The 24,947-nt window shown below is 54.8% G+C and overlaps 9 protein-coding genes across 9 annotated transcripts; 4 read left to right on the top strand and 5 right to left on the bottom strand.

Annotated features, from left to right (window-relative positions):
* Positions 1-1,054: 1,054 nt before the first annotated feature.
* On the bottom strand, positions 1,055-1,622 carry BDP81DRAFT_22954 (uncharacterized protein). The gene has a single exon (XM_060582835.1). It carries the CDS (start codon positions 1,498-1,500, stop codon positions 1,096-1,098), a length of 405 nt encoding a protein of 134 aa, XP_060445066.1. The 5' UTR covers positions 1,501-1,622; the 3' UTR covers positions 1,055-1,095.
* Positions 1,623-2,336, top strand: BDP81DRAFT_22953 (uncharacterized protein). The gene has a single exon (XM_060582834.1). It carries the CDS (start codon positions 1,745-1,747, stop codon positions 2,249-2,251), a length of 507 nt encoding a protein of 168 aa, XP_060445065.1. The 5' UTR covers positions 1,623-1,744; the 3' UTR covers positions 2,252-2,336.
* Positions 2,337-2,421: 85 nt separating this feature from the next.
* On the bottom strand, positions 2,422-6,113 carry BDP81DRAFT_394150 (ATPase; the record flags this gene model as incomplete). The annotated part of the gene is made up of 2 exons (XM_060587912.1): positions 2,422-5,940; positions 5,997-6,113. 2 exons carry the CDS (start codon positions 6,111-6,113, stop codon positions 2,422-2,424), a joined length of 3,636 nt encoding a protein of 1,211 aa, XP_060445064.1.
* Positions 6,114-6,591: 478 nt separating this feature from the next.
* On the top strand, positions 6,592-9,613 carry BDP81DRAFT_22941 (DNA replication licensing factor MCM7). The gene is made up of 5 exons (XM_060582833.1): positions 6,592-6,811; positions 6,881-7,125; positions 7,181-7,305; positions 7,361-9,308; positions 9,379-9,613. Exons 1-5 carry the CDS (start codon positions 6,763-6,765, stop codon positions 9,448-9,450), a joined length of 2,439 nt encoding a protein of 812 aa, XP_060445063.1. The 5' UTR covers positions 6,592-6,762; the 3' UTR covers positions 9,451-9,613.
* A 90-nt stretch (positions 9,614-9,703) lies between these two features.
* BDP81DRAFT_406346 (mitochondrial ribosomal death-associated protein 3-domain-containing protein) lies at positions 9,704-11,577 on the bottom strand. The gene is made up of 2 exons (XM_060588974.1): positions 10,765-11,577; positions 9,704-10,708 (listed from the first exon to the last, which is right to left on the bottom strand). Exons 1-2 carry the CDS (start codon positions 11,408-11,410, stop codon positions 9,918-9,920), a joined length of 1,437 nt encoding a protein of 478 aa, XP_060445062.1. The 5' UTR covers positions 11,411-11,577; the 3' UTR covers positions 9,704-9,917.
* A 377-nt stretch (positions 11,578-11,954) lies between these two features.
* BDP81DRAFT_394147 (ribosome biogenesis regulatory protein) lies at positions 11,955-12,548 on the top strand (the record flags this gene model as incomplete). Its single annotated transcript, XM_060587911.1, has 1 exon — positions 11,955-12,548. The coding sequence occupies one exon, from the start codon at positions 11,955-11,957 to the stop codon at positions 12,546-12,548; it is 594 nt and encodes a 197-aa protein (XP_060445061.1).
* Positions 12,549-13,472: 924 nt separating this feature from the next.
* BDP81DRAFT_319526 (RhoGAP domain-containing protein) lies at positions 13,473-15,832 on the bottom strand (the record flags this gene model as incomplete). Its single annotated transcript, XM_060584442.1, has 3 exons — positions 13,473-14,242; positions 14,301-15,077; positions 15,217-15,832. The coding sequence occupies 3 exons, from the start codon at positions 15,830-15,832 to the stop codon at positions 13,473-13,475; spliced, it is 2,163 nt and encodes a 720-aa protein (XP_060445060.1).
* A 2,179-nt stretch (positions 15,833-18,011) lies between these two features.
* On the bottom strand, positions 18,012-21,636 carry BDP81DRAFT_427636 (uncharacterized protein). The gene is made up of 2 exons (XM_060590364.1): positions 20,146-21,636; positions 18,012-20,024 (listed from the first exon to the last, which is right to left on the bottom strand). Exon 1 carries the CDS (start codon positions 21,026-21,028, stop codon positions 20,537-20,539), a length of 492 nt encoding a protein of 163 aa, XP_060445059.1. The 5' UTR covers positions 21,029-21,636; the 3' UTR covers positions 18,012-20,024; positions 20,146-20,536.
* Positions 21,637-21,894: 258 nt separating this feature from the next.
* Positions 21,895-23,480, top strand: BDP81DRAFT_374080 (prenyltransferase and squalene oxidase). The gene is made up of 2 exons (XM_060586689.1): positions 21,895-22,417; positions 22,479-23,480. Exons 1-2 carry the CDS (start codon positions 22,051-22,053, stop codon positions 23,105-23,107), a joined length of 996 nt encoding a protein of 331 aa, XP_060445058.1. The 5' UTR covers positions 21,895-22,050; the 3' UTR covers positions 23,108-23,480.
* The last annotated feature ends 1,467 nt before the right edge of the window (positions 23,481-24,947 follow it).

Raw genomic sequence — 24,947 nt, 5'->3', positions numbered from 1 at the left:
CTCGTGATCCCTAGTACTTGAGAAAGACAACGTCGATACTTGCCGTCAAGATTCTTTAACTGGAGGAAAATCTGTTCGAATCCACGCTTGATATCCGACAAGATTTCCTCACCCTTGTTCGGGCCCTTTTTATTTACGGCCACCACAACCTCCAATCGCTGCGACTCTGCTAGTTCTTCGATGTAAATAGCGGAGATGAAGTCTGGATTCCCATCAATGCTGGCCAAGAACGCGAGTGCGCCGCAGAGACTTCTCTCTCTACCGAATGGAAGTATTCTCTCCTTTTCTTCGACCGGCTCTGGAACTGGTCTGTTGGGTTCGGACTTATGCTGGAGCTTGTTCAAGAGGAACAAGAGTGATATATTCTCGGCGCAATCGACCGCCGCAGTGTCAGCGTTAGGGTTATTAGGCCTGCTCATTGTCGTTTGAAGGTTTTCTCATCATGAAGTGATTGCGATGGAACATGGAACCCGCTTGGATGGCCTGTTACTGGCGAGCACGTTGTGATTCAGAAGTTTTGATGCTGTAATATCCATGATGTCGAGCCTTGCGCCTATGGTGGGAGCCAAAGGCGTCTTGTAGGAACCATTGTATAGTAATCTAGAACGGAACGCAGCGTGTGTCGTAAGTCACCTTGGCAACTTACTGGCCATCTATGCTGTATACCAAGATACGAGATACGGCGTTTTGATATGACTTGAGCGAATCAGCAACTGTCACATCCCTCCCTTTTTCAGAGATTCTGCAGGAGGCCAACCAAATCACGGTCCAAGAGTGAGGCATGCTTTCCACCAGGCGAAGGGCTCGAAAGCTGTATGCATCTCGTCATTTCAGACATTCGAAAAGGCAAGAGGGGATGATACCATCATACCGGGGGGGCTTTGCGGCATTCACATGGTATCGATAGCACCTCTCCCCGGAGTTTGCTCGATGAAGGAATCAACTGCACTCCCCGTATCCGCATCCGCATCCGGGTCCGAGACCCACTACTTCAGCCCGAGTGGGACTACGTAGCTCCGCCGACCTCCATAATGATCAAGTCACTGAAAAAAAGAGCCGATCGTCATGTTTCCCAGTCACTGCCTTTCTAGTCAGTCAAAAACCGGCCGTATTGTTCTTGAACAAAACGAAGAAAATGTTCTGAGGTTGGATTAAGCTTCCCCTACCCGAGTCGCTAGGCTCAATATCCTTTGTCCTCGCCCACCGATTCCGGATCTCCCGGGTCTGCGGGGAACCATCCTCACGGGCGCTCGCTCCACGAATGGCTCGAGAAAACAATGGGGAAAACAAAAGACTGGATACCTTAACCTCAAAAATTAGTAGGGAAACAAGAACTCCATCATGCAGTGGGCACCTGTTCCCCAAACGCGCCGTATTCGGGTCCGTGGGAATACTTGGGCAAGGGGAGGCTTCGTCTGATACGTCGAGTGTATCACATGCGGCTCCTAGGAAGCGGCCTCCCAATGTGGCGCATAAGGGCAAGCTCCGGGGCGGCATCATCGTCTTCAAATTTGAGTTTCTTTGTTTGGGGCATATACTTCATCAACCCAGCTGCGGGTTTCCTTTCTCACAATTTACACACTACGAACTCAGACTTCAACTTCATTTTGAAAGACCACATCTCATCGCACCTTTTTGATATACATAAAGCTCAAGACACCGTAGACTGCAAATCTCAACTATACATCAACCCCACGGCATCAAGAAACCTCCTCACCACCACAAACACAACACCTCACAAAAAATGTTGAACACAACAGTAACCTTAACCCACACCACACCAATCCCCCCCTCCCTCACCCGCGAAGCCGCCCTAGCCCTCATCCACGACGCAGAACACCACATCAACTGCGACCCCAACATGAAGGACTACACGGCCCGCACGCCCGCCATCCCGCCCACCGTGCCAAAGGACATTGACCCCATCGCCGCGACGCAGTGCTTCTCCGTCACCGACAGCGTGCCCACGATGCTGCCGAAAGCCATCTGGAACAGCGACGCCGTGAGCGACTACGATTTCACGTGTACAAAGGACGGCAGCTTCGTCCGCACGAGTTGTCCGCTCAGTGTCTTGCTCGAGACGCGCTGGCGCGTAAAGGATGCCGAGGGGGCCTTGGGCGATGGGGCCTTGGAGTTGGAGGAGGTTGTTGAGATTCGGTGCTCGAGGCTTTTGGCTGGGGTTGTCAAGTCGCAGTGTGAGATGAATTGGAAGGGTTTCCACGAGAAGATTCTGGCAGGAAAGACGGCGTGATTTGATTCAAAGAGGAGCGAGTGTGAGAAAGATGAAATGTCCGGAGGTAATGTACCAGATTCAAGTATAGATGGCAGACGCGGACATGTAGCACGGGTAGAGTCATATGTGAACAGAGTTATTTTAAGAGGTGTACTCATATTGTACGGTAATGTGGCTATCCTGAGATTTCACATCAAACTGCTCCGCCCGCCAATTTCCATGCTTCCTTGGCCATCCTTCATCTCACCACTTCGACCAACAACAAATTCCCGGTAGATTCTCTGTAGCCTGGCCCGCTCCTGCGTGCTGATACTCGATCTGGTGCTTTCCAAAGCCTTCAACAAGTGCTCCAGCTTGACCACAACCTCCTTGTCATTCGCCAATTTGCCATCCACTTCTGGGCGCTGAGATTGCTTGACCCTCTTACGGGCAAGCTTGATGCTCTCCAACTTGGCGAGGATGGCGGCATTCTCAACGAGCTCTTGCTGTCGGCTGATCGGCTTCGCGGTAGGTGCAGCGTCTTGGCCGTAACGGAACTGTACGAAGCTGGGGATAGAGCCTCGAGAAGACGACTTGCCATTAACCTTACCGTTCGTTGTCGGGGCATGGCTGACATCGTCTAGAACATCGTGAATAGCCTCTAGTTGAGAGTTGGACACAAGAGCCTGAAGATCAGCACCGGAAAAGCCTTCGGTTTTCCTCGCGAGATCAGTCCAGGCGTCGTCGGACTCTGTCAACTCCTCGCTGAGCTTGACTTTGCTGGAAAGAGACTTCAGAATGTCGACTCGGTCTTCCAACATCGGCATGTCGCAGAGCAAAGATTTGTCCAGACGTCCGGGACGAAGAAGAGCGGGGTCGATCAAGTCTGGTCGAGATGTTGCTGCCAACACGTAAACGCCGGAAAGACCTTCCGCTCCGTCCATCTGTGTGAGAAGCTGGTTCACAACTCTGTCTGTGACACCAGTAGAGTCGTGGCCACGCTTGGGGGCGATAGAGTCAAATTCATCAAAGAACAAAACGCACGGCTTCGCAGCCGACGCGCGTTCGAAGAGATCGCGAACACTCTTCTCGGACGCTCCGATATACTTGTTGAGAATCTCAGGTCCCTTGACACTGATGAAATTAAGGCCGCATTCTCCAGCAACGGCGCTTGCAAGCAACGTCTTGCCACAACCCGGGTATCCATATAGCAGCAGGCCGGACCGCAATCGCAGTGGGCACTGCTCGAAGATTGGTGCGTACTTCGTCGGGTACTGCAAAGTCTCCAGGAGAACCTTGCGAGTCTCTTGCAAACCGCCGATAGAGCTAAACGTGGTGGTTGAGTGTTGCAGAGAGACATTTCTCAGTGAGGCAGGCGTGAACCCCTTGAGAGCATTGTCAAAGTCGACGCGACTCAGGTGTACCGCACCTCCCTCGCTGTCTGTATCATTGACGGACCTGATAATGGCTTCGTTCCGTGCTCTCGCCACAAGCAGGGTAATGTCTCCTGGCATATAACCGTCAATAAGACCAGCAACATCCAAGAAATCCAAGTCAGGGCTGATGACGAATCCTCCACTGGTGCCATTTTGGTTATCGCGGCTGCCTTGGCTGCCAGCATCCATCCATGCGCTATCCTCCCCTCCAGCGCTTCCGTCGGCTGTAGGTGGACGGCTGCCGTTCTGTGGTGCCCGTGGCAAGTCCTCGGCGGAGACGGCATCTCTTCTAACAATGCTTTCCACGACCTTTCGTCTCGCTTCCTTGTTTGGTGCCTTCAAATCAACAATCTCCCGGACAACATGACCCCCAATGATCACACTGTTCAAGGAATCTTTACCCTCTGCAACTGCCAGAAGAACCACTCCAGTATCCACGTTGCAGTACTGGCGTACCATGGAACCAATAATTTCGCTGATTTGACGACTTCGTCCGTTGTCATTACCGACTTGCAATTCGGTTTCCACAGGGCACAGCTTGTCGAGATCGTCCAAGACTACGAGTGCCTTGCCTCCTAGCCTAGCACCCCAACTGGCTGACATGAACACTTGGTTCAGGGTATCCTTGATAGTAGCAATGCGAGTCTCGTCATTAACAAGCTTCCGGCAAGGGAAGTAGGTCGTGTGGAACAAAAGGTCTTTGCCAAGCTCCTGGGCCAGAGACCTGGCAACGGCGGTTTTGCCAGAACCCATGGCACCGGTCAGAAGAGTCGAGGAAAGGTGCGACAGATGGCTTCGAAGATCTTGTAGCAGCTTATCGATGCCTACTAGCTGACCATCATAGGACGGCTGCAACTCGGCGATGCTGTCGTCATTCATCCACGACGGTCGGGGAACTGGGTCTCGGATATCGACGGCGATTTTCTCACTTAGGCCCAAGACCCATCTCGTTGATGATCTAAGGGGATCGCTGTTAATGGCTGGCGGATCAAACTTGATAACGCCTCCTTCCCAACCTTGGGGAGCCTCCAGGCCCTCGAAGAGACCAATCACTGATCCATCTGTAAGGGGACCAGTGATGAGAGGGGCGACGTCCTTGCGAGCGTACAGATGCCTGAACTGCTTGGCCGCCTCCTCCTTACCAGCCTTGGACTCGCCGCCAAACTTCAATCCGTCCGAAGACTTTTTGGAAGCGGCAAACGGTTGGACTATTAACTTTGTAACAGCATCGAGCGGCCATTGTTGCGGCGCCGGTTCGATCTTGACAATTCCTCCAACAGATCCGGTAAAGCCTAACGTCGCACACAACGCCGGAGAGAGGACAATGGTCTTGCTGTCGGGTGGGTCGTCCCACGCGCGTAGATGTGCGACGACCTTTGTAGCTACTTTTGATGTGCTTGCTGATTGTTCGGCATCTTGCGGTTTCTGGGTCGAACTTGCTTGTGGTGTAGGTCGCAGAATATTGACCGAAACATAGTTTACGCCTCGGAAGTCCTTGGTGTACAGAATATCGCAGTCTACCCAAACGCTGAAATCCTGGGTAGTCAGGTCCTCGTCGAACCATTCCCGGCAAGCCGAATGGGCGATACCGCGCAGGCAAAGGGCAGGCTTGCGCTCTTCTCGTGCACTACGCCGCCGCACTGTACTTGCGCCGCTTCGTTTGGACTTGGAGGTGCTTGCCACACTACGATTCTCTCCTAGGGAGTGTGCTGTCTTGGCCCGGACCTTTGGCGCAACAATGACCTCGGCATCGGGAGATATTTTGACGAAAGGAACTTCGGCGCCGGGGGCGGGATCGAGAGAAACCACTTTGACGTTTGCTGTCGATGTTGGCGAAAGGTGTAGAGTCAAAGCGTGAGGAGCGACTAATGAGCCGGAGCTGGAAGTAAACGCGGGGTTCGGCAAAGCTCGTACTTGGGAGAGGAGGTTGAGTTCGAGGAAGGTCGCATGCAACTCAATCATTTCCCAGTCTTCCGGAGTAAGCGGCTCGATGTTGATCGTGTGCGCAACGGGCGGATCGACGTGTATTGAAGCTGTAACCTTTTGTCCGTCGGTAAGGCCAAGTGTATTGGCCAACGTCGCGTCGATTTCGACCTGCGCCATTTCCTGGTCGCGCCCCGAAGCACCTGGTCTACCACCATTGATGCCATCGCGTCCGACCATGGGCGCAACCTTGCGCTTACTCGGCATGCCCGTCCACCCGACGAAGGCGGATCGTTGTTGTGATGCGCCGGACCCGGAGGCGCTCGCGGAGGGCCGGTAACTTAGTTCTACAACTACATTTTGTGCGGGCTGGAGGATATGCCGTCAGAACAAGTACCACTGATAATAGGTGACTAGAGACCTACTGTGTTGACGTTCACGAGGAGTGAGACCAGCGATGCGGGGAGATTGACAAGGCAGTTCTTGAGGTGGGCGAGGGAGATCTCCGCGGGAGTCGATTGCGCATTGCGCCGGGAAGACATGACTGCTGCAATTGAGTCTCTAGAGGTCCATAAGAAGAGGCGAAGGAAGAGAGCGATACACTCTACAACGAGAGCACTGGGCAATGGCAACAGATATCGTTGCGGAGAGTCACCGGAGCTTGAACTGCTGGAGCTGGGGATGGGAGTTGAGCCGAAAGTGACCCTGGCATGTGCCGACGCCGAGGCATTCCCGGCATGGGAAAGCCACCTCCACCCCCATTGGGTCCGAACACGGGGTAGCTGCAGGCGGTACGTACTGGATGCAGGTGCACCGTCCAACAGCTTGCGCCTCAGGAACCAGCTAAAAGTACTCAGTACCGAAGTACGAGTGGTGTGTGGCTGAAAATCAATTAAACCCTGTGGCTCAACGCGTCCCTCTTTCCTAACCGCGACGCGTTCTTGCGTGTCGCCCGGCCAATTTCTGAACCCCTGGTCGCATTGATCTCACATTCGATTCTTCCCAGCCCCCCACCCGGCGCCAAATAATCTTCAATCCGATAGCAGCAGAACCACAAAGTCCACACTCCCCGCGGTTGTCGCAGAGACCAAGTAGAGCAACCTCATCATCGCATCGCTGCTGTCGAATACACGATTCGTACCCCAAGACTGAAGGAAACCCCACAGCCGAGATCGCACAGATTCTGTCAAGATGGCGCTCCGTCAATTCAAGGCGCCAGTAGCCTACGAAGCGCAGCAGAGTATGCTCAACCCTTTGATGCTCTTGGCCTCTCCCGCACCGCCATCATGACCGTGCTGACCTGCAATAGATGCACTTGAATCCTTCCTCACAGACTTCAAGGCGTCCCCCGAGCAAACGATTTCGCATGCCCTTGGAAACATCACGATAGACGAGGATGACTTTAGCGACGATGAGGTGATGGAGGATGACGAGACTCGCGGCACCCGTCGCCAGGCCAGGAGTCCACCCGGGCCGAAATACAAGGTTATGATGCAGAACCTGGCAGACCGCAAGATTGATGAGGTCTTGATTGACCTGGACGACTTAGCGAGTGTGAGTTGCACTGGCGCCCCCTATCAAGCCCGCGGACTGGGACTGACTCTCGCAGTTCGAGACATCACTCGGCGATGAACTCCAGCTTGTCCACTCTATCGAAATCAACACGAAACACTACGTTGAGCTGATGTCGAGAGCGGTCGACAAGCTTATGCCTCAACCCAGCGAAGATGTCACGTACGGTTCCCCAGCACCTGTCATACAGGGGCATCATGACTAACAGTGTTGATAGTTTCAAGGATGATGTGCTGGATGTTCTCATGGAGCGGAGAAAGCAGAGAAACGACATCTTGCAGAGGCAGGCTACCGAGCCTGTCGATGGCCAGCTGCCCGACCCAAGCATCGCTGAGGACAAGTTCCCCGCCGAGCTCACTCGCCGATATACCCTCGTCTTCAAGCCCCGATCCGAGACTCCCTCCCACCCCGCCAAGGCGCTTGCCGTGCGAGAGGTCAAGGGCGAGCAATTGGGCCATCTCATTACCATCCGAGCCATTGCCACAAGAGTTTCAGACGTCAAGCCCATCGTACAAGTCAGCGCGTACACTTGCGATCGCTGCGGTTGCGAAATCTTCCAGCCCGTTAACGACAAGTCATACGGCCCCCTGACCGTATGCCCGTCTGAAGACTGTAAGACGAACCAAGCCAAGGGTCAACTGCATCCTTCTTCGAGAGCATCCAAGTTCCTGCCCTTCCAGGAGGCCAAGGTCCAAGAGCTGGCTGAGCAGGTGCCCATCGGCCAGATCCCTAGAACTCTGACCGTACTTTGCTACGGCACCTCTGTTCGCAAGGTGAACCCCGGTGACGTTGTCGACATTTCTGGCATCTTCCTCCCCACGCCCTACACCGGCTTCAAGGCGATGAAGGCCGGCCTCTTGACCGATACCTACGTGGAGGCGCACCATATCGTTCAGCACAAGAAGGCCTACTCTGAGATGATTGTCGACCCCGCTCTGGTTCGTCGCATCGACCAATACAGACAGTCCGGCCAAGTCTACGAGCTCCTCGCCAAGTCCATCGCCCCTGAAATTTTCGGTCATCTCGACGTCAAGAAGGCCCTCCTTCTTCTACTCATTGGTGGTGTGACAAAGGAGGTCAAGGACGGCATGAAGATTCGTGGTGACCTGAACATTTGCCTCATGGGTGACCCTGGTGTGGCCAAGTCGCAGTTGCTCAAGTACATCTCAAAGGTCGCTCCTCGTGGTGTCTACACCTCCGGTCGTGGTTCCAGTGGTGTCGGTCTGACGGCCGCCGTTATGCGAGACCCCGTCACCGATGAGATGGTCCTTGAAGGCGGTGCCCTCGTCCTCGCCGACAACGGTATCTGCTGTATTGATGAATTCGACAAGATGGACGACAATGACCGTACCGCCATCCACGAGGTCATGGAACAGCAGACCATCTCCATCTCCAAGGCCGGCATCTCCACCACCCTCAACGCCCGCACCTCTATCCTCGCCGCCGCTAACCCCATCTACGGCCGCTACAACCCCCGCATCTCCCCCGTCGAGAACATCAACCTTCCTGCCGCCCTCCTCTCCCGTTTCGATATCATCTTCCTCCTCCTCGACTCACCGACCCGCGAATCCGATGCCCAGCTCGCCAAGCACGTCACCTACGTCCACATGCACCAGCGTCACCCAGACATCGGCAACGACTCGGTCGTCTTCTCCCCTCACGAGGTCCGCTCCTACGTCGCTCAAGCCCGCACCTACCGCCCCGTCGTCCCCGCCTCCGTCTCCGAGTACATCGGCAAGACATACGTCCGCATGCGCGGCCAGCAAAAGCGCGCCGAGAAGAAGGGCGAACAATTCACCCACACCACCCCGCGTACCCTCCTCGGTGTCGTCCGTCTCGCGCAGGCCCTCGCCCGCCTGCGCTTCAGCAACGAGGTCACCCACGACGACGTCGATGAAGCCCTGCGCCTCGTCGAGGCCTCCAAGGAGAGTCTCGCTGCCGAGCAGGCCGCCAACGGACGCCAGCGCCTCAACGCCAGCAGCAGGATCTACAACCTCGTCAAAACCCTCGCCGACAGCGGCGCCTGCCGTGCCGACGACGCCGAGGATGACGACGAGGAGCTCGGCGTCGAGCTTAGTCTGCGCAAGGTCAAGGAGCGTGTCATTGCCAAGGGCTTCACTGAGGACCAGTGGCTTGCGGCTTTGGAGGAGTACAATGAGCTTGATGTAAGTTTCTTCCCCACCCGTTGTTACTATCGCACTCATCGATGAACACTACTGACAATTCACAAAATAGGTCTGGCAAACGGCTGGAAATGGTACGAGGCTGGTCTTCATCACCTCCAACGGCGCAGAGAGGGACGAATAAGAATTTCGAGTGGGGATGTGGGAGCAGTAGTCTTGTCGCGCGGCGGTTGCTCCAATCTTGTGTTGTTTTCTCATAGTTTCGCTTCGCAAAAAAGAAGCCCTCGGGACTTGGCGTTTTGGTTCTTACATGATTGAAGAAGAAAGAAGGGGAAGCATTGTTGGCGGAAGTACCCTGAATGGACTGTCCAGTCGTACGAATGAGGAATAAAAATAATGAACCCAGCATCAAATCATCCTTTTGGCAAGTGACCTTACTTGAACTTTGCACAATTGTGACTTTAGCATTGTACGCCTTATTGTAACAGATTGGAATTCCCATGACTTTAGATGACATGGTTGTATAATACAAAATTTTGTTACCCCCCCTTCTACAAGCAGGCATCTCTTGGTACACTAGTACATGTATACACGTTCTCTCTCTACACCTTTTTCTCTCTTCCAAACTCCCCTCTTGGACGGCAGTCCCCTTTAGTACTGCAACACGCGCGAGTTAAGCAAGCTTGCCCGCTCCAACTCGCCGAGCACACCGCCACCAGCAAGAGTCCACTTCTCCGCGACAGACGACTCGTCAATGCGCGCGCGCATGAGGCCGCTGGCAGCCCAGTACTCCATGACGGCGCGGGCCTCTTGGCGGGTGATGCCGCTGACGTCGAGGGTCTCGACACCGCGGACGGCCTCGTAGACGCGGTCGTCGTAGCCCTTGAGGTAGGGATCGGGGGTGGGGACGAACTGGTCCGCGGCGGCGGCGGCGGACTGCGCGAGGGCGAGTTCCATCGAGGGCGAGCGAGGCGCGTTGCTGCGCGAGGTGGCTGCGATGACGGCGCCGCCGTTGGCGAGCGGGGTCTTGCCTGCGAGGGCGTCGGCGAAGAGGCGGACGAGGGTGAGGTCGTGGGCGTGGACGAGGTTGTAGGCCGGGTCGCGGTAGGCCGAGATCTTCATGATGTGGGAGAGACCGTCGAGGGTGACGAGGACGGGGGGGCCCGTGGGGTTGGTGGTGAGTTCGTGCCAGAGGGCCTGGAAGGCGGGCCAGGCGAACTCGGGCTCCTTTGCGGCGGTGGCGATGTCGAGGAGGGTGCCGTCCTTGGGGACGTGGAGGAGCTCGGGGTACTCCTTTGAGATCTTGTACTGCTCCAGGACGGGGCCGCTGGTCTTGACGATGGTCTGTAGGAGGTTGAAGGTGTAGGTGGGCTGGTAGAACTGGAGGGGTTTGGTGTTGGGCACGGGGCTGTAGTCCGCGTTGGAGTTGGTGAGGTCTTGGCCTGATTTACTTGGTTAGTGAGGGACGCTTTCAGTGTTCGTCGGGAAGAGATAATACCTTCGGGGATGTTAATGACAACCCAATTGTTCATCAGCGAGTGAGCCATGGCCTGCAGCAACAGCATGCTCTTTCCTGCAATCTTGCCGCCCGTCAATGCCAATCTCAACGTCTGCTTCTCCTTGACGGCAGCATCCAGCCGGCCCGCAAGCTTGACAGTCTCCTCCCTGACCAGCATATGCGGCCTCCGAAACAAGGCCCAGTTCTGCGTCGTCTTGAACGCCTCGAGCGCCCGGAGCTTATCGACCAGGTTATCCGGCAGGCCGACGACGGACCCCTTGCTCTCCGCCGCGGCGAGCGTCTCGCTGGTGATCTCCTTGAGGCCCTCGACGGCCAGGGCGTTGTTATTGCTCAGCGTGATGCGCTTGCGGAACGCTTTTCTCTCGCCGGGGTTCGGCTTCTTGACCCTGACGTTGTCCCTCTTCTTCTTGGAGTTTTGGTTGATCTTGCCGCGACGGATGTGCTTTCCAATCATCTTGAGGGTGCGCGGGGCGGCGTCGGCCGACGAGGTCGAGAAGGGGGCGGCGCCGGCGACGGCATAGGCGGTGATGACGGGGACGATGCGCTGCGAGAGGAGTCGGGGGGCTGTTGCTGCGGCGGTCGTGGGCCTGGTGAGGCACCGCGCGCAGTTCGCTGCGGAAGCCATTGTGTGTGCGATTGCCGGAGGAACAGGGGAGGAAGAAAAAGGACGCCGGTTTCCTGGATCGATTATCGGTGAGGTGGGTATTCGTTCTGGTTTATGATGATGCCATTCGAATGGGTGCCGGCCAGCGATTCGTTTTCCGTCCGACGCAGCTTTCGCCCTTGGAGTTTGCTGGTTCGTCGTGCGATTGGGAAGCTCTCCCCAAAAAGTTCGATGGTAAATTCTCGGGACGTTAAAGCCACACACCCTGGTAGCACCCAATGACGGGGACCAAGGTGCACCGGCCAATTTGAAACGTTGATTGGCTGCATTAGTAGCCGGCGTGGCGGTGTCAGTTGTTCCGATTCTTATCGCTATCGCCCGTCGAAATTTCCTAAACCCAGCCAGCCAAAGAAAAAAAGTTCTGGAGTATACCACCTTGGTTGCGCAACCGCCGGTACAAGACACCCACGACACTCAACCCATTCGAAAGAGAAAACCCAGCGCAAACCATAGACAGCACCTTAACCCGATTTCGCGACAAGAGAAAACACAATACACACACAAAATGGCGCTCCCCATCTCGCGCCCCAAGCTGCCCGTCGCAGTCAACAAGCCGACGCCCTACAACTTCGACCTAGGCCTGCTCCTGGCCAACGACCCCAACCCCCTCGAGCTCGACAAGTCCGCCATCGAGGACTCCCTCGCCGCCACCGCCCGTGACGGCGCCCAGGCCCTCATCAACCAGCTCCTCACCACCTGCCCCCTCCAGAGCACCCCCGAGGGTGTCCTCCTCTCCCTCCCGGACCCCTCGACGGCCCTCCCGCGCGAGAAGCCCGTGCCGGTCGCCAAGGAGCCCACCAAATGGGAGCGCTTCGCCGCCAAGCGCGGCATCAAGCCCAAGACGCGCGAGCAGCGCCGCAACCTCGTCTTTGACGAGGACACCAAGGAGTGGCGCGCCAAGTGGGGTTACAAGGGCATGAACAAGAAGGGCGAGGACGATTGGCTCGTCGAGGTCGATCCCAAGGAGGAGGCGAAGCGCAAGGAGGGCACCACCTGGCAGGGCGACAAGCGGAGGGAAAGAATGGAGAGGATCAAGCGCAACGAGAGAAAAATGCGAAAGAACCAGCGCGAGGCCGGCGAGAAGCGGGAGAAGCGATGAGGAGAGGGGAAGTGAGAGGAGGCTTTGGGTGCGGAATATGTAATGCTTCGGGTTTTGGCACATGGTTACGGCGTTCATACGGTGGAAAAAATCATTCTCGGCATCTTTTGTCAAATGGAAGAAGGGCATCGGTATCTCAAAAGCTCATGGAAGCACTTTGTGGCCCAAGATTCGGCCCGCTACAACTCACGTTATTACGAGCAATCTAAGTCTTGCTGTGAACTTGTCCTCCGATTTTGTTTTGCAAAAAAGGGGGCATATGACGTAGCTGTCGCCGCGCGAATCCCCTTTTGTCCTACATATAAGAGTCCTATATTGTACAGAGATCCCATCAACCCCTGCAGTCATGTTGTTCGTGGCCCTATGAATCGTCGCCCGTCCCCCATCCAGCATCTTGTGAATGCTCCTCGCTCACCCAATTCCTGTCATGCTACTAAAGACCAAACCACGCTATATCCGCGGCACCTCACCAAAGCAAAAGAAGGAATAAAAAATTAGGTACCCAAACCTAGAGCTACTACTGGTGATGCCACTCTGATGTAGCTCTGGGTGCCAGGAACCTGCATGTCGATGAGAGCTCGGCAAACGCAGTTCCCTGAAAACAGTAAAATCGACGGCTTTTGTGATACGGTTCGATGCCCTGGGGGTATACCAAATAGCATAATGCTGTGTCGCAAATGAAGAGGCACCCGGCCTGTGGTTCAAAGCCATCTGTTCATGCCATGACTTGAGTGACATCCGATATTGGCTTGGCACAGGTCCGGGGCCGGGAGAGACGCTCGGAGGAGGAAGAACGGAAGTCGTCAGTGGCGTGAATGTCGTCAGTGATGTTGTTGATGGTGATGCTGAAGTGTTCCCTATACACACGAGTTCCGCCTGGGTATTCGAGGAAGAAAGAAACTAAAGGATGCTCAAAATGGTGTTTTAGAAGCCGAGTGGTGAAAGAGGTTTGATGGGTGACAAGGGCCGCAAGTCATTCGAGCCCCGCGGCTCGCGGCCGCTGTCAATGGTCAGCGTCGTACCCATCGTCGAGCTGGATGCGACGCTGCCATTTGACTCAGAAAGTTGGAGGGGCTTTTTTTTTAGCCGCCTGTCTTTCTCCTTGGTCTGCTGCTCGGCGACAGCGCTGGACTGCTTACTGCTTTCCGCCGAAGACGACCCCGCCCTGTCGTCCAATGTGGTAGGGATGGGTTCTTCCTGTGCTGCAGGTGCTGCTGGCTCCTCGCTCGTCTCACGAGAGGGCTTGCGCGGTTCCGAGAGGCCTTTTGGGGGCGGCTGGTCGAAAAGTTGATATTCCTGTTCAATAAACTTTGCCTCATTCTTGCAGCCCTTCCAGCAGTCGCGCCAGTCACAAACCAAGAATCTGAAACAGAACGCGTCAATCTTCATGCATGGTTGGAAGCAAATGCAGAGATTCCTGAAGTCCATTTTGTTCTTGTCGGAGTGCGCCAGTAGCAAACTGAGGTGGCAGGTGATTGCGAAGAGGAGGTAGTAGTTGAACGGCGAGAGGTTCGACAGCTCTTCAATCAAGAGTGGGGGTACAGTTTCGTAGCCGGCGCATTCTCTCGCAACTCGCTCCTGAGCTGCCTTGGGAAATAGTTCGTCGGGAAGCTCTCTGAGCCAAGCCTTGAGCATGGAGCCTATAATGTTAATGTCGTAGAGATCCGGCTGCTCGAAGAGGTTTACATCGTACTCTAGAGAGAAAGGGTAAGCTAGTCGCCAACTTTGCGTGGGCATGTGTGATGAACGAACCTTCGTCAAACTTCCTCTGCCACTTCTTGATCTGCGGACCGCTGCCAGGCACACGGTACAAGCCTTCTACATCGCAGCCCTTGTAGTTCAAGTAGTCGATCGCGCGCCACGGGAATGCTGGCATCCAAAACTCCGTCTTGTCTCTTGAGTCCTCCAAGCGCTTCGAGATGCGTGTGCGACGCGTCTGTTCGACGAGAGGCAGGTTGATTGTCCTGAGCGTATAGTGCTCGTCGTCAATAACAGGCTCCCTCTCCGTCGTGCTTCCACTGCGGCCACCCTTGCCAAATAACCGGTTGCTAATGATGTCTCTGCCGCTCTTCAGTCCTCCGAAAAAGCCACCATTCTGCGAAGACGAGTTTTGCCGAGGGTGGTGATCCTTTTCCCTGTGGTTGTCCTTGTGGCTCATTTCCCGGGGCGACGCGCGGTCTTCCGAGCGATTCCGCCCGGTAGAGTTCACCATTTCTCTGGCAAACCTGTCGGGCCCAGTGTTGGTGTTGTTGAGCGAATGGTTACGACTTGTCGAGGTATGCGACGGTTCGGGTTCGACGATCGTTACTGGCACCGGGCTGGGTTGCTTGTCTCGAGAGCTTGAGCCGTCCTTGTCGCGAAGCGACTTGCTGCGGCTCAGAAGACCAAATGGCTTCGATTTGGACTTCTTGGACGAGGAGGGCTGGGCGGGAGAGTTATCGTAGTCGGCAGCAGAGGCTAAAGACACGTCGGAGCAGGACGGCAGGGTGGGTGCGGGCTTTTGGACGGAGTGCTCAGCATAGGACGGATCTGCTGGTGAAATGGCATACGGGTCAGCGACTGAAGAAATGGTCTCACGATAGGCGAAACGGGGGATGGATCAGGTAGTGGGCCCTGGCTGCACAGGCAGTGGACACTGCGGTCTCAAGCAGGAAAGTTATCCTCGTACCTAAAGGTTGGGTGGGTTGGCTGCTCATGGGAGGAGCATTGTCGGGGCCCCTCGACATACTTTCGCCTCTCGAGTCAGGGTACTGGATCGGGCTCTGTTGGTGTTGCTGGTGCTGGCGCTGAGGGTGTGAGGGTGACTGCGAGGGGGAGACGAGAGAATGGGACGATTTGTTGGCAGACTTTGTGAAATTGAAGAAGAAGCCGGCGGCCTTGGAGGGTCTTCGGGTTGGCTCGTCGGGGCGGTGCTGTTGTTGACGATGGCTGATGGGGTTGTGCTGATGATGCTGGCGAGGGGGCGTGTCTTCGGAGGCGCGGTGGAGGGCGGAGGAGATGGGTTGATACTGCTCGAGGTCGTCGTCGTCGTCTTCTTGATCTTGAAAGTTTCGATGCTCGTCGGTCAACTGAAGAGACTGCTTGCCACTGGCGCTGGGCCTTTTCGGAGTGAACCTAAAGGGAGAGCGCGGAGATCTGGGAGAGGATTGCGATTTAGAGCCAGCGCTTGGAGGAACGGCAGAGGCGAGGGTTTCAGCAGAGCGCGGCACGTCTTCAGGCTGATCGGAGGCAGCTTGAGATTCAGACAGCGTCAGCGGCTGTGGTGCATGCTTCCGGCCGCCCATGGTAGGAAATTAATGTGCCTCGCCCTTAGTTTTCCCCGGGTAGCTGAGTGGAATAGGAGATTTTGGGGGCCCGGTCAAGGATGATACCCAGAGGGCGCGGCGACACAGACAAGGCGTTGGTGGGCGGGCGGCGGCGGCGGTGATGGGTGAGGTGATGGCAGAGAGGCAGCGCAGGAGCTCCTCAATCAGGTCAGGGCCACCCAGCTTGGGGATCCGTACGGTACGAATCCAACAGCCCAGGGTAAATAAGGTGGTGTATCCGTAAGGTGAGGTGGATGAGGTGAGGCACTCTCCAGAGAGACACCAGGCCTGCATGGGCTACCTCAGGGCTCAAGCTGTACGAAGTAGTGGTATCCGTAAGGTAGAGAGACTGTGTGTATGTACTGGTGCGGCGAGGAGAGAGAGCAGTGCGACGGGGAGACACAGACACACAGGGCACAGGACAGGATCAGAATCAGGATCGGGATGGGATGGGATAGGTTGAGATGGGATGGGCCCAGAAACGGTCCCTATCCTGATTCGTTCTCTGCCGCAGGAGGGCCAGTTGTTTCGGTGCGCACACTGGGACCAGACGGATCACGCATCTGTCGGGTATATAAGGAGGTGGAAGGGGAGGGGGGGGTAAACCGTAACGGGCCAGATGGAGCAGACAGGCTAAGGGAAGCTGTAGTGGGCGATTGAGGGAACAGAGATCACCTAACCTAACCTGACATAAGGTGCGGGTGATGGATGTGTGCAATGTCGAGAGGAAGAGGGTGATGAAGGGTGAGAGAGTAACTTAGTGTGAGTGAAATGATTGAGTGAATAAGTGAATGAAAGGAGGAGTTGGGATGGTACCTGAGAGAGGGTGTATGAGAGTAAAGGTAGGGTAGGAAAGAAGGGGGGGATAGCTAGGTAGGTGACCAAAGAGTAAGGTAAGGTAAGGTACAACACAAGGCCCCTTGAGATAAGTACAGTATCGCTGTTTTTTGAAGGGCGTTGGAGTAAGGTGAAAGCAGGCGTTGGAGACGCCGGGCGTGTAAAAGGAGGCTGATGCAACTATGGGATGGGCGTTGTAAGTTGGGGACGATTGAACCAAAGATGCGGGCTTTGGCTTGACTTGTTTCTGGGTTGTTCCCTATTGTATTTCTGTGCAAGAACAGCCAGGTGACTGAAAAGGGTTGGATGTGAAGGAAGTTTCAATTATTATTGAACATCAACAACGAGCAGAATAACTGTGAGGGGGAGGGGGCCAGGAGAGCATCGAACAAGAAAGAAAGAAAGAAAGAAAGAAAGAAACAGAAGAGAAATACAATAGCCAAGGCTTGATGGTACAAAGTTGCACTACGTACTCCGTACCTACCTACGGATACAGAGAGAAGTACCTACCATGCCTTAGGGAGAGCAAGGCCTGTCTATGTCCGTGCCTGTACCTGGAACCGGGAGCCAAGCACACGATCTGTAAGGTACAGCTACATGGGGTGGAGGAGACCCTACCAACCTCAGAGGGAAGGCAGGCGCTTGCTTTCGTCGAGTTCCTGCAAAAAAGAGAGGAGAGACTGTGGAGTCACCAGCTGTTACCTCAGACAGTGGTGAGAGACGTCCGAAAAGAGGCGTATTTCCGTTGGTTCTGAGTGGATGGAAGATGAGTAAGAGGGGACTCGGGAAATCTGTCACTGGCAGGAAGGAGCCATGGCCCGGTGTGGATCCGACCCTGAACGGGAGGAAGGCAGGAAGGGGCCGGGGGGTGGTGGTGGTGGTGACAGGCATCGCCATCGACACCACCCGGAGCTTGGAGGAAAGAATGGGGGGGCACAACGCGGCATGACAGGGAGAGAAGGCACTCCGGTCGCAATTGCCAATTGGTCTGTTGGTGCCAATCCCGACAGGCACCGGGTGAGAACGTTGGGCAGGCCGCTGTGGGGGCCTTGGGGGCGCACCCAGGCTTAGCGGCCTCGGGCTGTGCTGAATGAGCTGTCGGGTCTCTCTGTCTCTCTCTCTCCCAATGACGGCGCATCACACTTCATTTGCGGCTTGCCTTGCTCCAATTGAGCACTACCTTAACATCATTTGCTGTATTAGCCACCACCTCGTGCTGGCCTCACGCTACCTTACCTTACCTTATCCAACACGACATATCGGAATACCCTCATCTTGTTGTTCAACTCTCTTTAATTACCATGTCAGGCTCTTCGACTCTTCGACTCTTCGTACGGTGTCACGCGTGCGTGTCTTCCCTGGCGCATTGGTGCTGTAAAGTGCCGGTCAGGCCTCAATGCGGCTCTGGCGATTGAATCCGATACATTCTCCAATCTGCCTCCTTGTTCGATCCATTCTCCCTCGTCACTGCAATTACCTCAAGCGGTCTTCTACCCACCAAAGACGTCCGAAGAGCCGTGGCTGCTTGCGGCCTAGTTGCGTCAACAGCCTTAGTCGACCGACAACGAACAAGGTCAACGGCTTGCCGCTTGCCAGTCTCATCCGCCAGTCGCTGCGCACAGATCGGGGTCCGGTCCTCCTGTAGTGTCGATTCGGGCAGCGCACGTCTGTTTGACATTGACATTGCTCAAGCTATTGGGAAGCCATACCTGCCAAGCACTATTCTGGACGAGCCGTCTTGGGTCGCAGAGTCAACCATGCCCGCCTCACCACCAGGTCAGCATTACAAGCGCCTTCTTTGAACTGGCGACGACCACCAGGCCATTCTTCAATGGTGACTTCCATTCCAGCCTGGGCGCATTGTTTGTGCCGAAAAGGAAAACACCCCAAACATATCGATGGTCTTCTCATCCGTGTCACGATTCGTATTCGCAAGCGGCATACTTAGACTCAGCACCCGACATGGCCTAGGCCAATAGAGTAGAGTTATTCCGATGGCGATGACCGCGTCTCTCCTTTTTTACAAGCTTATGTACGGATGCTGAGCTGTAAGGAATGTCGTTAGGAGTCGGCTCCGTCGGTGCTCCATGCCAAGGCATTGAACGAATGCCCTACACAACTCGACATTGCCTGTTGGACTACCAGGCGGCAAACCTCTTGAAACACAATTGATTCTAGGATTGCCACGTTTTGTATCGCCTGGAATGTGAGCAGCGCCAGGGGTGCTTACTGCTTGCAGCTGCCCATGTAAGCTTTAAGCGTTGCGTTACCTCATGACACAACTTCCGGACACCCCTTGGAAACGGCGGTCTCTTCAGTCGTCTATCTCGGGATACGTTGATTGGCAATACCAAGACGGTCAGTGACTCCGCAGCATTGCGGCCGTCTGTGGTCCCGTCGCTCGGGCATCAAGCTGTGCGCCGCTATATGTCGTGGTGACGGCACCTCCGAACTCCGATAGGCGCTGCGCAAGTTCAGGTGACTGGCCACGAGCGGATTACCTCAAAGGTGAAGGGAGGGATGAGGGCTGAAGCAGCCCGTCATATGGAGCACGACGTGTCAGAACACTACACTTGCAAGACGAGGCTAGGCGTTGCCGACAGAAAACGGAGCAACAGACTGATCTGGCATGATGTGACAAGTCGCGACGCAGCCAGCACGCTACCGATGCACTCTGTGCGGTTATTCTGCACGTTCAGACCCTTCCAGAGTGTTTGGAAGCCCGAGTCGAAGATCCCCTTGCTCCGTCCAACGACGAGCTCGGTTCGACTCGCTCAACTTGTCTCCCTGGCCCGACAAGAAGAGAAGCTTGCCGACTGCCCACTGATCTGACGGCAAGGAGTCGCGCTACTGCACGCCCATCTGCAAAGCACAGGCAAAACGAAGCCATCTAGCATATCATCGCCTCCCAAGTCGTAAGCCTCGGACTGGTTGGCAACCAACCAACGTGCTTATCCTGGCTTTCGTTTCGAACCGAGCACGTCAAGCGTTGCCGCAACGTGCCGGCTCAAGCCTTATCTCACAGGATTGTGCCGAAAACGTGCATTCTCTTTGGTCAGAGGGCTATTTTTGAGCAAAGTTATCCAAGGGGACGAGACGACGGGTCATGGCGCAGAAGAGGTAGAAACTCTGCCGAACTATATGCTGGAGCTGTCGTCATTCTCACTTGTACCAAGTCCCGAACTGTCCATGAAGATGTTCAGAAAGGCGCCACCACTGGACTCATCACTTGTCGTCCGCGATGAGAGCGTTGAGTTCCCTCAAGTATGCAATCGGCATCGCAGCGCTTATGATTACCCATTTGTCGAGAAGGAAAGCATTTCCAAGTTATGAAGTAAGATCCCTATCTCAGCCAGCACTACGGAGTAGGCATTGGTCGCTATATGCTTGTCGTGGAGAAGTTGCCTCGGCATCAATAGTCGAAGATGGTTGAAGTTGCTTACATTCGATACCAGGTATCTACAGATCCAGTCATCCACTGTGTTTTGGCTGAAGTTCGAAAATTCCGCATCACTACAATCAACTCACAGCCCACGGCATGTCGTCAACGGTCATCTGCCTTGCGAGTGTACAGCGGGTTCGTTAGCTGATTAGACATCCCGTCTACTCCGTACAATGAGAGTTACCCACTTGCCGCGGCGATCTTCCTCGGGTATGGGTTGATATTGTCAAGCCCAGTCAAGACTACAGCTTGCGCTTCACAGAGCAGCTTGACGACTGTTACATCAGTACATCAGCTCTGGAATTATTGACGAGTTTCCCTGGGCCATGTCATGGAAGAACACCCACAGCACTCTGCATTCGGGGTACTTGATTTCTATCAATGGCGCCAAGATCCGCACAGGGTCAATTCTCGATGTCAACAGCCTCGGTCCGAGAAGAGCTTAGTTCAGGCACACAACCGATCACTCTGAAACTCGGTAGTGTTTCTTCGACAAACGCTGGGAAAAGCCCCGCAAGGTGTGGGTACAACGTGTAAATGTCAACAACGCCCCGAACGGTGTCCGGACGGAAGAGACCCAGAAAAGAGGGTTGGTACGCGCACATGGCAGCGTGGCAGCGTGGCTTCGCCTCTGGTGCTGCTGGCTCCTGGCCTGGGCCGCCTGGCACAACCTGAATGATGGATCCCGCTGTCAATACGGATATGGAAATGGCACGTATCCGTAAGGTAGGTACTGTGTATGCCTGCGGAGGAGGCGGCCCGTCTTTAGAGTCTGGATGCGCAGATTCGGGCCCAACACAGCGCTTCTTCTTACTCGGGAGAGAGCTAGCTTCTGGCCCACGCCATCTCAAAAGCGAGGAGGGTGCCCGATATGTCATAGTTCGCACGGCTGGCATGAGGTTATTCGCAGGATCAAGCCTGCATCGATCTTCTTCTCACTGCCCATTTTGCCCCGCCCTCCTTCTTGCCTTTCTACTGTGTACAGTAACCCTTCTGAGCAGCCTTGGAGACCCCATCTCTACTTGCGATACTTTGATGATGGGTCTTGCGTAATCCTCATCCACCGGGGATGAGATCAGGCCAAAGAGCGGGTTTTTAATCCTTCCTTGTCGTCGATCCCAAAACCTAAAGTACTTTCCCGCCATCTGGCTACCTATCCGGGACAACTACAAGATCAAACGTTTATTGGTCGGCAAGGTTCTGCGAAATGAGTTTCCGCGCCGCTATCAATAGCCGTACCAAGCATTATCCTCCTCATCTTGACGGAGGTAGTTACTTGTAGTCCGGTTAGATAGGGCTGTTGTAAATGAGGTCAGAAAGAAGATGGGCTTATGGCAAACGATCAGATCTGGTCGCGCTGCTTTGGGTCCCATGATTCCGTATCATAGAAGTTTGGTCTATTGCCCGGAACACAACCCAGTCCTATTGAGTGACCCCAGGACTAAGATGAGCTAGGTTCTGCCCTCCGCCATATACTGGGTTTCTACAACGTTCAACTCCAGTGATTGGTTTGGCATTTTAGCTGGCAGTTCAAGTGATGCCGTATCACCGCCTACAGTGAGCGACGCTATCACCAAGTATCAAGGCGACTAGAAGTTTCCGGGCAATTAAGACGTCGCGGACGTCACCTTCGGCTCCGTTGAGCATGGGGCGTGGGTTACACACCTCGGTGAGGCCACCCCACACTTCACGGGCCGGCAGTCGGCGGAACCCTGCGCACCGGCCCTGACCTTCATTACCTAAGCGGACAACCTCACCTCATCCATCCTCTCACGCCAGCCTAGGGTATTACTGAAAAGACCAAGTTCGGCTTTAATTCTTCATAAGTCTTTTCTGATTCTTCCTCGGCTAGGAATACCCGGAATCAAGTACTACAAAAGTGGGAAACCCCCAAACTAAAAAAAGAAGTGGCGGCGTCATGGCGGCCCAATTCGAGAATCTGCCAGACGAGCTCAAGCTCGCGACGGCGGCGCACGTGAAATACGTCCAGAGCCTGGATACCCGCAAAGACGAGTACGACTACTGGCTGACAGAACACCTGCGCCTCAACGGCCTCTACTGGGGCCTGGTCGCGCTGCACCTGCTCGGCCATCCGGAAGCTCTCCCGCGCGCCGAGACGATTGATTTCGTGCTCTCGTGCCAGCATAAGAGCGGCGGGTTCGGGGCCGCGCCGGGCCATGACGCACATATGTTGTACACTGTTAGTGCTGTGCAGATTTTGGTCATGATTGATGCGCTGGATGAGTTGGAGGTGAGGGGGAAGGGGAAGGCGCGGGTTGGCAAGTGTAAGTTCATTACATCACACACCCTCCTCTCTCGTTACGATGTTAACATGGTCGTCTCAAGTCATTGCGGATCTCCAGAACCGTGAAAGCGGTACCTTTGCGGGAGACGAATGGGGCGAGGAAGACACGCGTTTTCTTTATGGCGCGTTCAACGCCCTCTCCCTCTTGGGCCTGCTCTCCCTCGTAGACGTCGACAAGGCCGTCGCGCACATTGTCGCCTGCACCAATTTCGACGGCGGGTACGGCGTCAGTCCCGGCGACGAGTCGCACTCGGGCCAAATCTTCACGTGCGTGGCGGCGCTCGCCATCGCGGGGCGTCTGGACCTCGTCGAGGCGGATAAGTTGGGCCGGTGGCTTAGCGAGCGGCAGGTTGCTGGCGGGGGGTTGAATGGCAGGCCGGAGAAGGACGAGGATGTGTGTTATAGTTGGTGGGTGCTGAGTAGTCTCGAGATTATCGGGCGGACGCACTGGATTGATCGGGGGAAGCTTGTTGCGTTTATTTTGCGGTGTCAGGATCAGGAGTTGGGGGGCATCTCGGATCGGCCTGGGAATACGGTCGATGTGTGGCATACGTGCTTTGGGATGACGGGGTTGAGTTTGCTGGGGTATCCGGGGACGGTGGAGGTTGATCCGGTGTATTGTATGCCGAAGCCAATTGTTGATCGGGTGTTGGGGAGGAAGTCGTCATGAGCTGTTGAGAGGGATATAGGCTTTTTGCTCGACTGGATGGGGGGGATACGGTTGAAGGCAGACGTCTGGTTGTCGATATACGCGTTCACGTCCGTGGCTTACAGACTTGTGGCCTGCGACGGGAGTAGAGATATGAGGATGCAGAGCGAGAGCGAAGCAAACAGGATTGGCTTCTTCATAGGCTGCGTCGTCTCACTCACGACTCGCTTTGAGATGATTACTTGGGACACTTTGAAGGCTTCAGATACCCGTGAGAACAACTTAATGATAAATGAAGTAATCCATCATCAGCTTTTAGATTGCAGCCGGATTCTGTCCTGTAACATACATATCGTTCTTTCTTGGAGTCATTTACGTTACCATTCTGTCCATACTGCTCGAGTTCACGCATTCTAGTGCCTGGTCAATTAGCTGCTGCGCCTGTGAAGCTATTATCCTCTCACTTTAAATACTTCAAACAACGCATTTTATCCTGGTCTACTGTCATCAGACATCTAGTTTTATGTCGCCAAAACCCGGCGCACGAAAATCGAACTTGTGCTCCCGGGGTGCTTGATTGGCTCACCACCCAGCCACCCACTGCGGCCTCATCTCGAACCCGCATAGAAAACATCTTCACACCGCCCGCCCCTCATCTCATATCCTCTTTCGGCATCAAACCACCCAGTCACGTGCCTCGCGGTCGGTGTAGGCTTAGCGTCTCCGTGATGCTGCCCTCCACCACGGGAGACCGCCCACCCGCTCACCGAGCGGTCCCACCACACGCGCCTCCCTTTCTCGTCTCGCACACTTCGCCCTCCACGACCATCACAACAAACCCAACTTCTTCCTCCATACCGTCGGAAGTCTAGATATCTTCAACCGCTTGGAGGTTCCATCCACCAACACACCAACTCTTGGACTTTGATCGTCTCATTCGGTCGCCTGTCCGGGCTTTTGTCTCTGCTTCGAATACCATCCTGTCCCAACACCTCCACCTCTCTCGAATTACACCCGTCTGTACAACACCGTCGCATTTGTATCTCTCTTCTCGGTCCGGATTCGTCTGTACGGTCATCATCAGATCGCCTTCACTGTCGCAAAACACACCACCAAGCACTGCTTTCAGGACAAACATCCCCATCCTCCTCCGCTATCCACTAGGGGATTTCAGCAATTCACAGATTCGCATCGACAAGAGACACTTGGAATACTTGTTTCTACTCCAACGCCCTTTTACCAGGAAGTTCAGGAACTAGGTACGTGGTGTTGTTTATTTTCACGTCAAAATCATCACCAAACACCTTCTTTGGCTTCATTTTCCACATTTTCATCTTTGTGTCTTCTTCGTCCAATGCTTTTCAGATTGGTCCTTTTCTTTCGTCTCCTTCTGCTATAAACTTCCGTCCTTTGTCTTGATATCACTGTTCCTGTCACACTGGGTGAATCTCGTCATCGAGTCCCATTTTCGTTTCTGTCTACACTTCATCGAGTGAGCGTTTTCATCGCACTGCCCATTTCGTCACAACCTTTCATTTCTGAGATGCCCCGTCTGAATAAGACTCTCATCGCAACTATTCAGTGCTATCACTCGTCCTTACTTGCCCTTTCCGGCTCTACCTTTGAACATTGGAAGATTCTTCAAGTGGGTGAGATTGTATGTTCTCAGTGGTACGTTCAGACGTTCTTGCAAGTGCAAGTGCTGGAACCATACTATCTGGTTCTCTCCTTATGTCAAATCACAAGAGGCGAGAGCTACTCTGAAGTGTGCTCCTGACCTGGCCCCTTTTTTAAACACAGGGATAGCAAGTGCTCATCTCTGTTCCCACCATGAAAGCTCTGTTTGATTCAGGTGGCTCCC

This window comes from Colletotrichum phormii (genome assembly GCF_030913505.1).
Source record: "Colletotrichum phormii strain CBS 102054 chromosome Unknown BDP81scaffold_10, whole genome shotgun sequence".
Classification (NCBI taxonomy): Eukaryota; Fungi; Ascomycota; class Sordariomycetes; order Glomerellales; family Glomerellaceae; genus Colletotrichum; species Colletotrichum phormii.
This window is presented reverse-complemented; position numbering and strand designations above follow the sequence as displayed.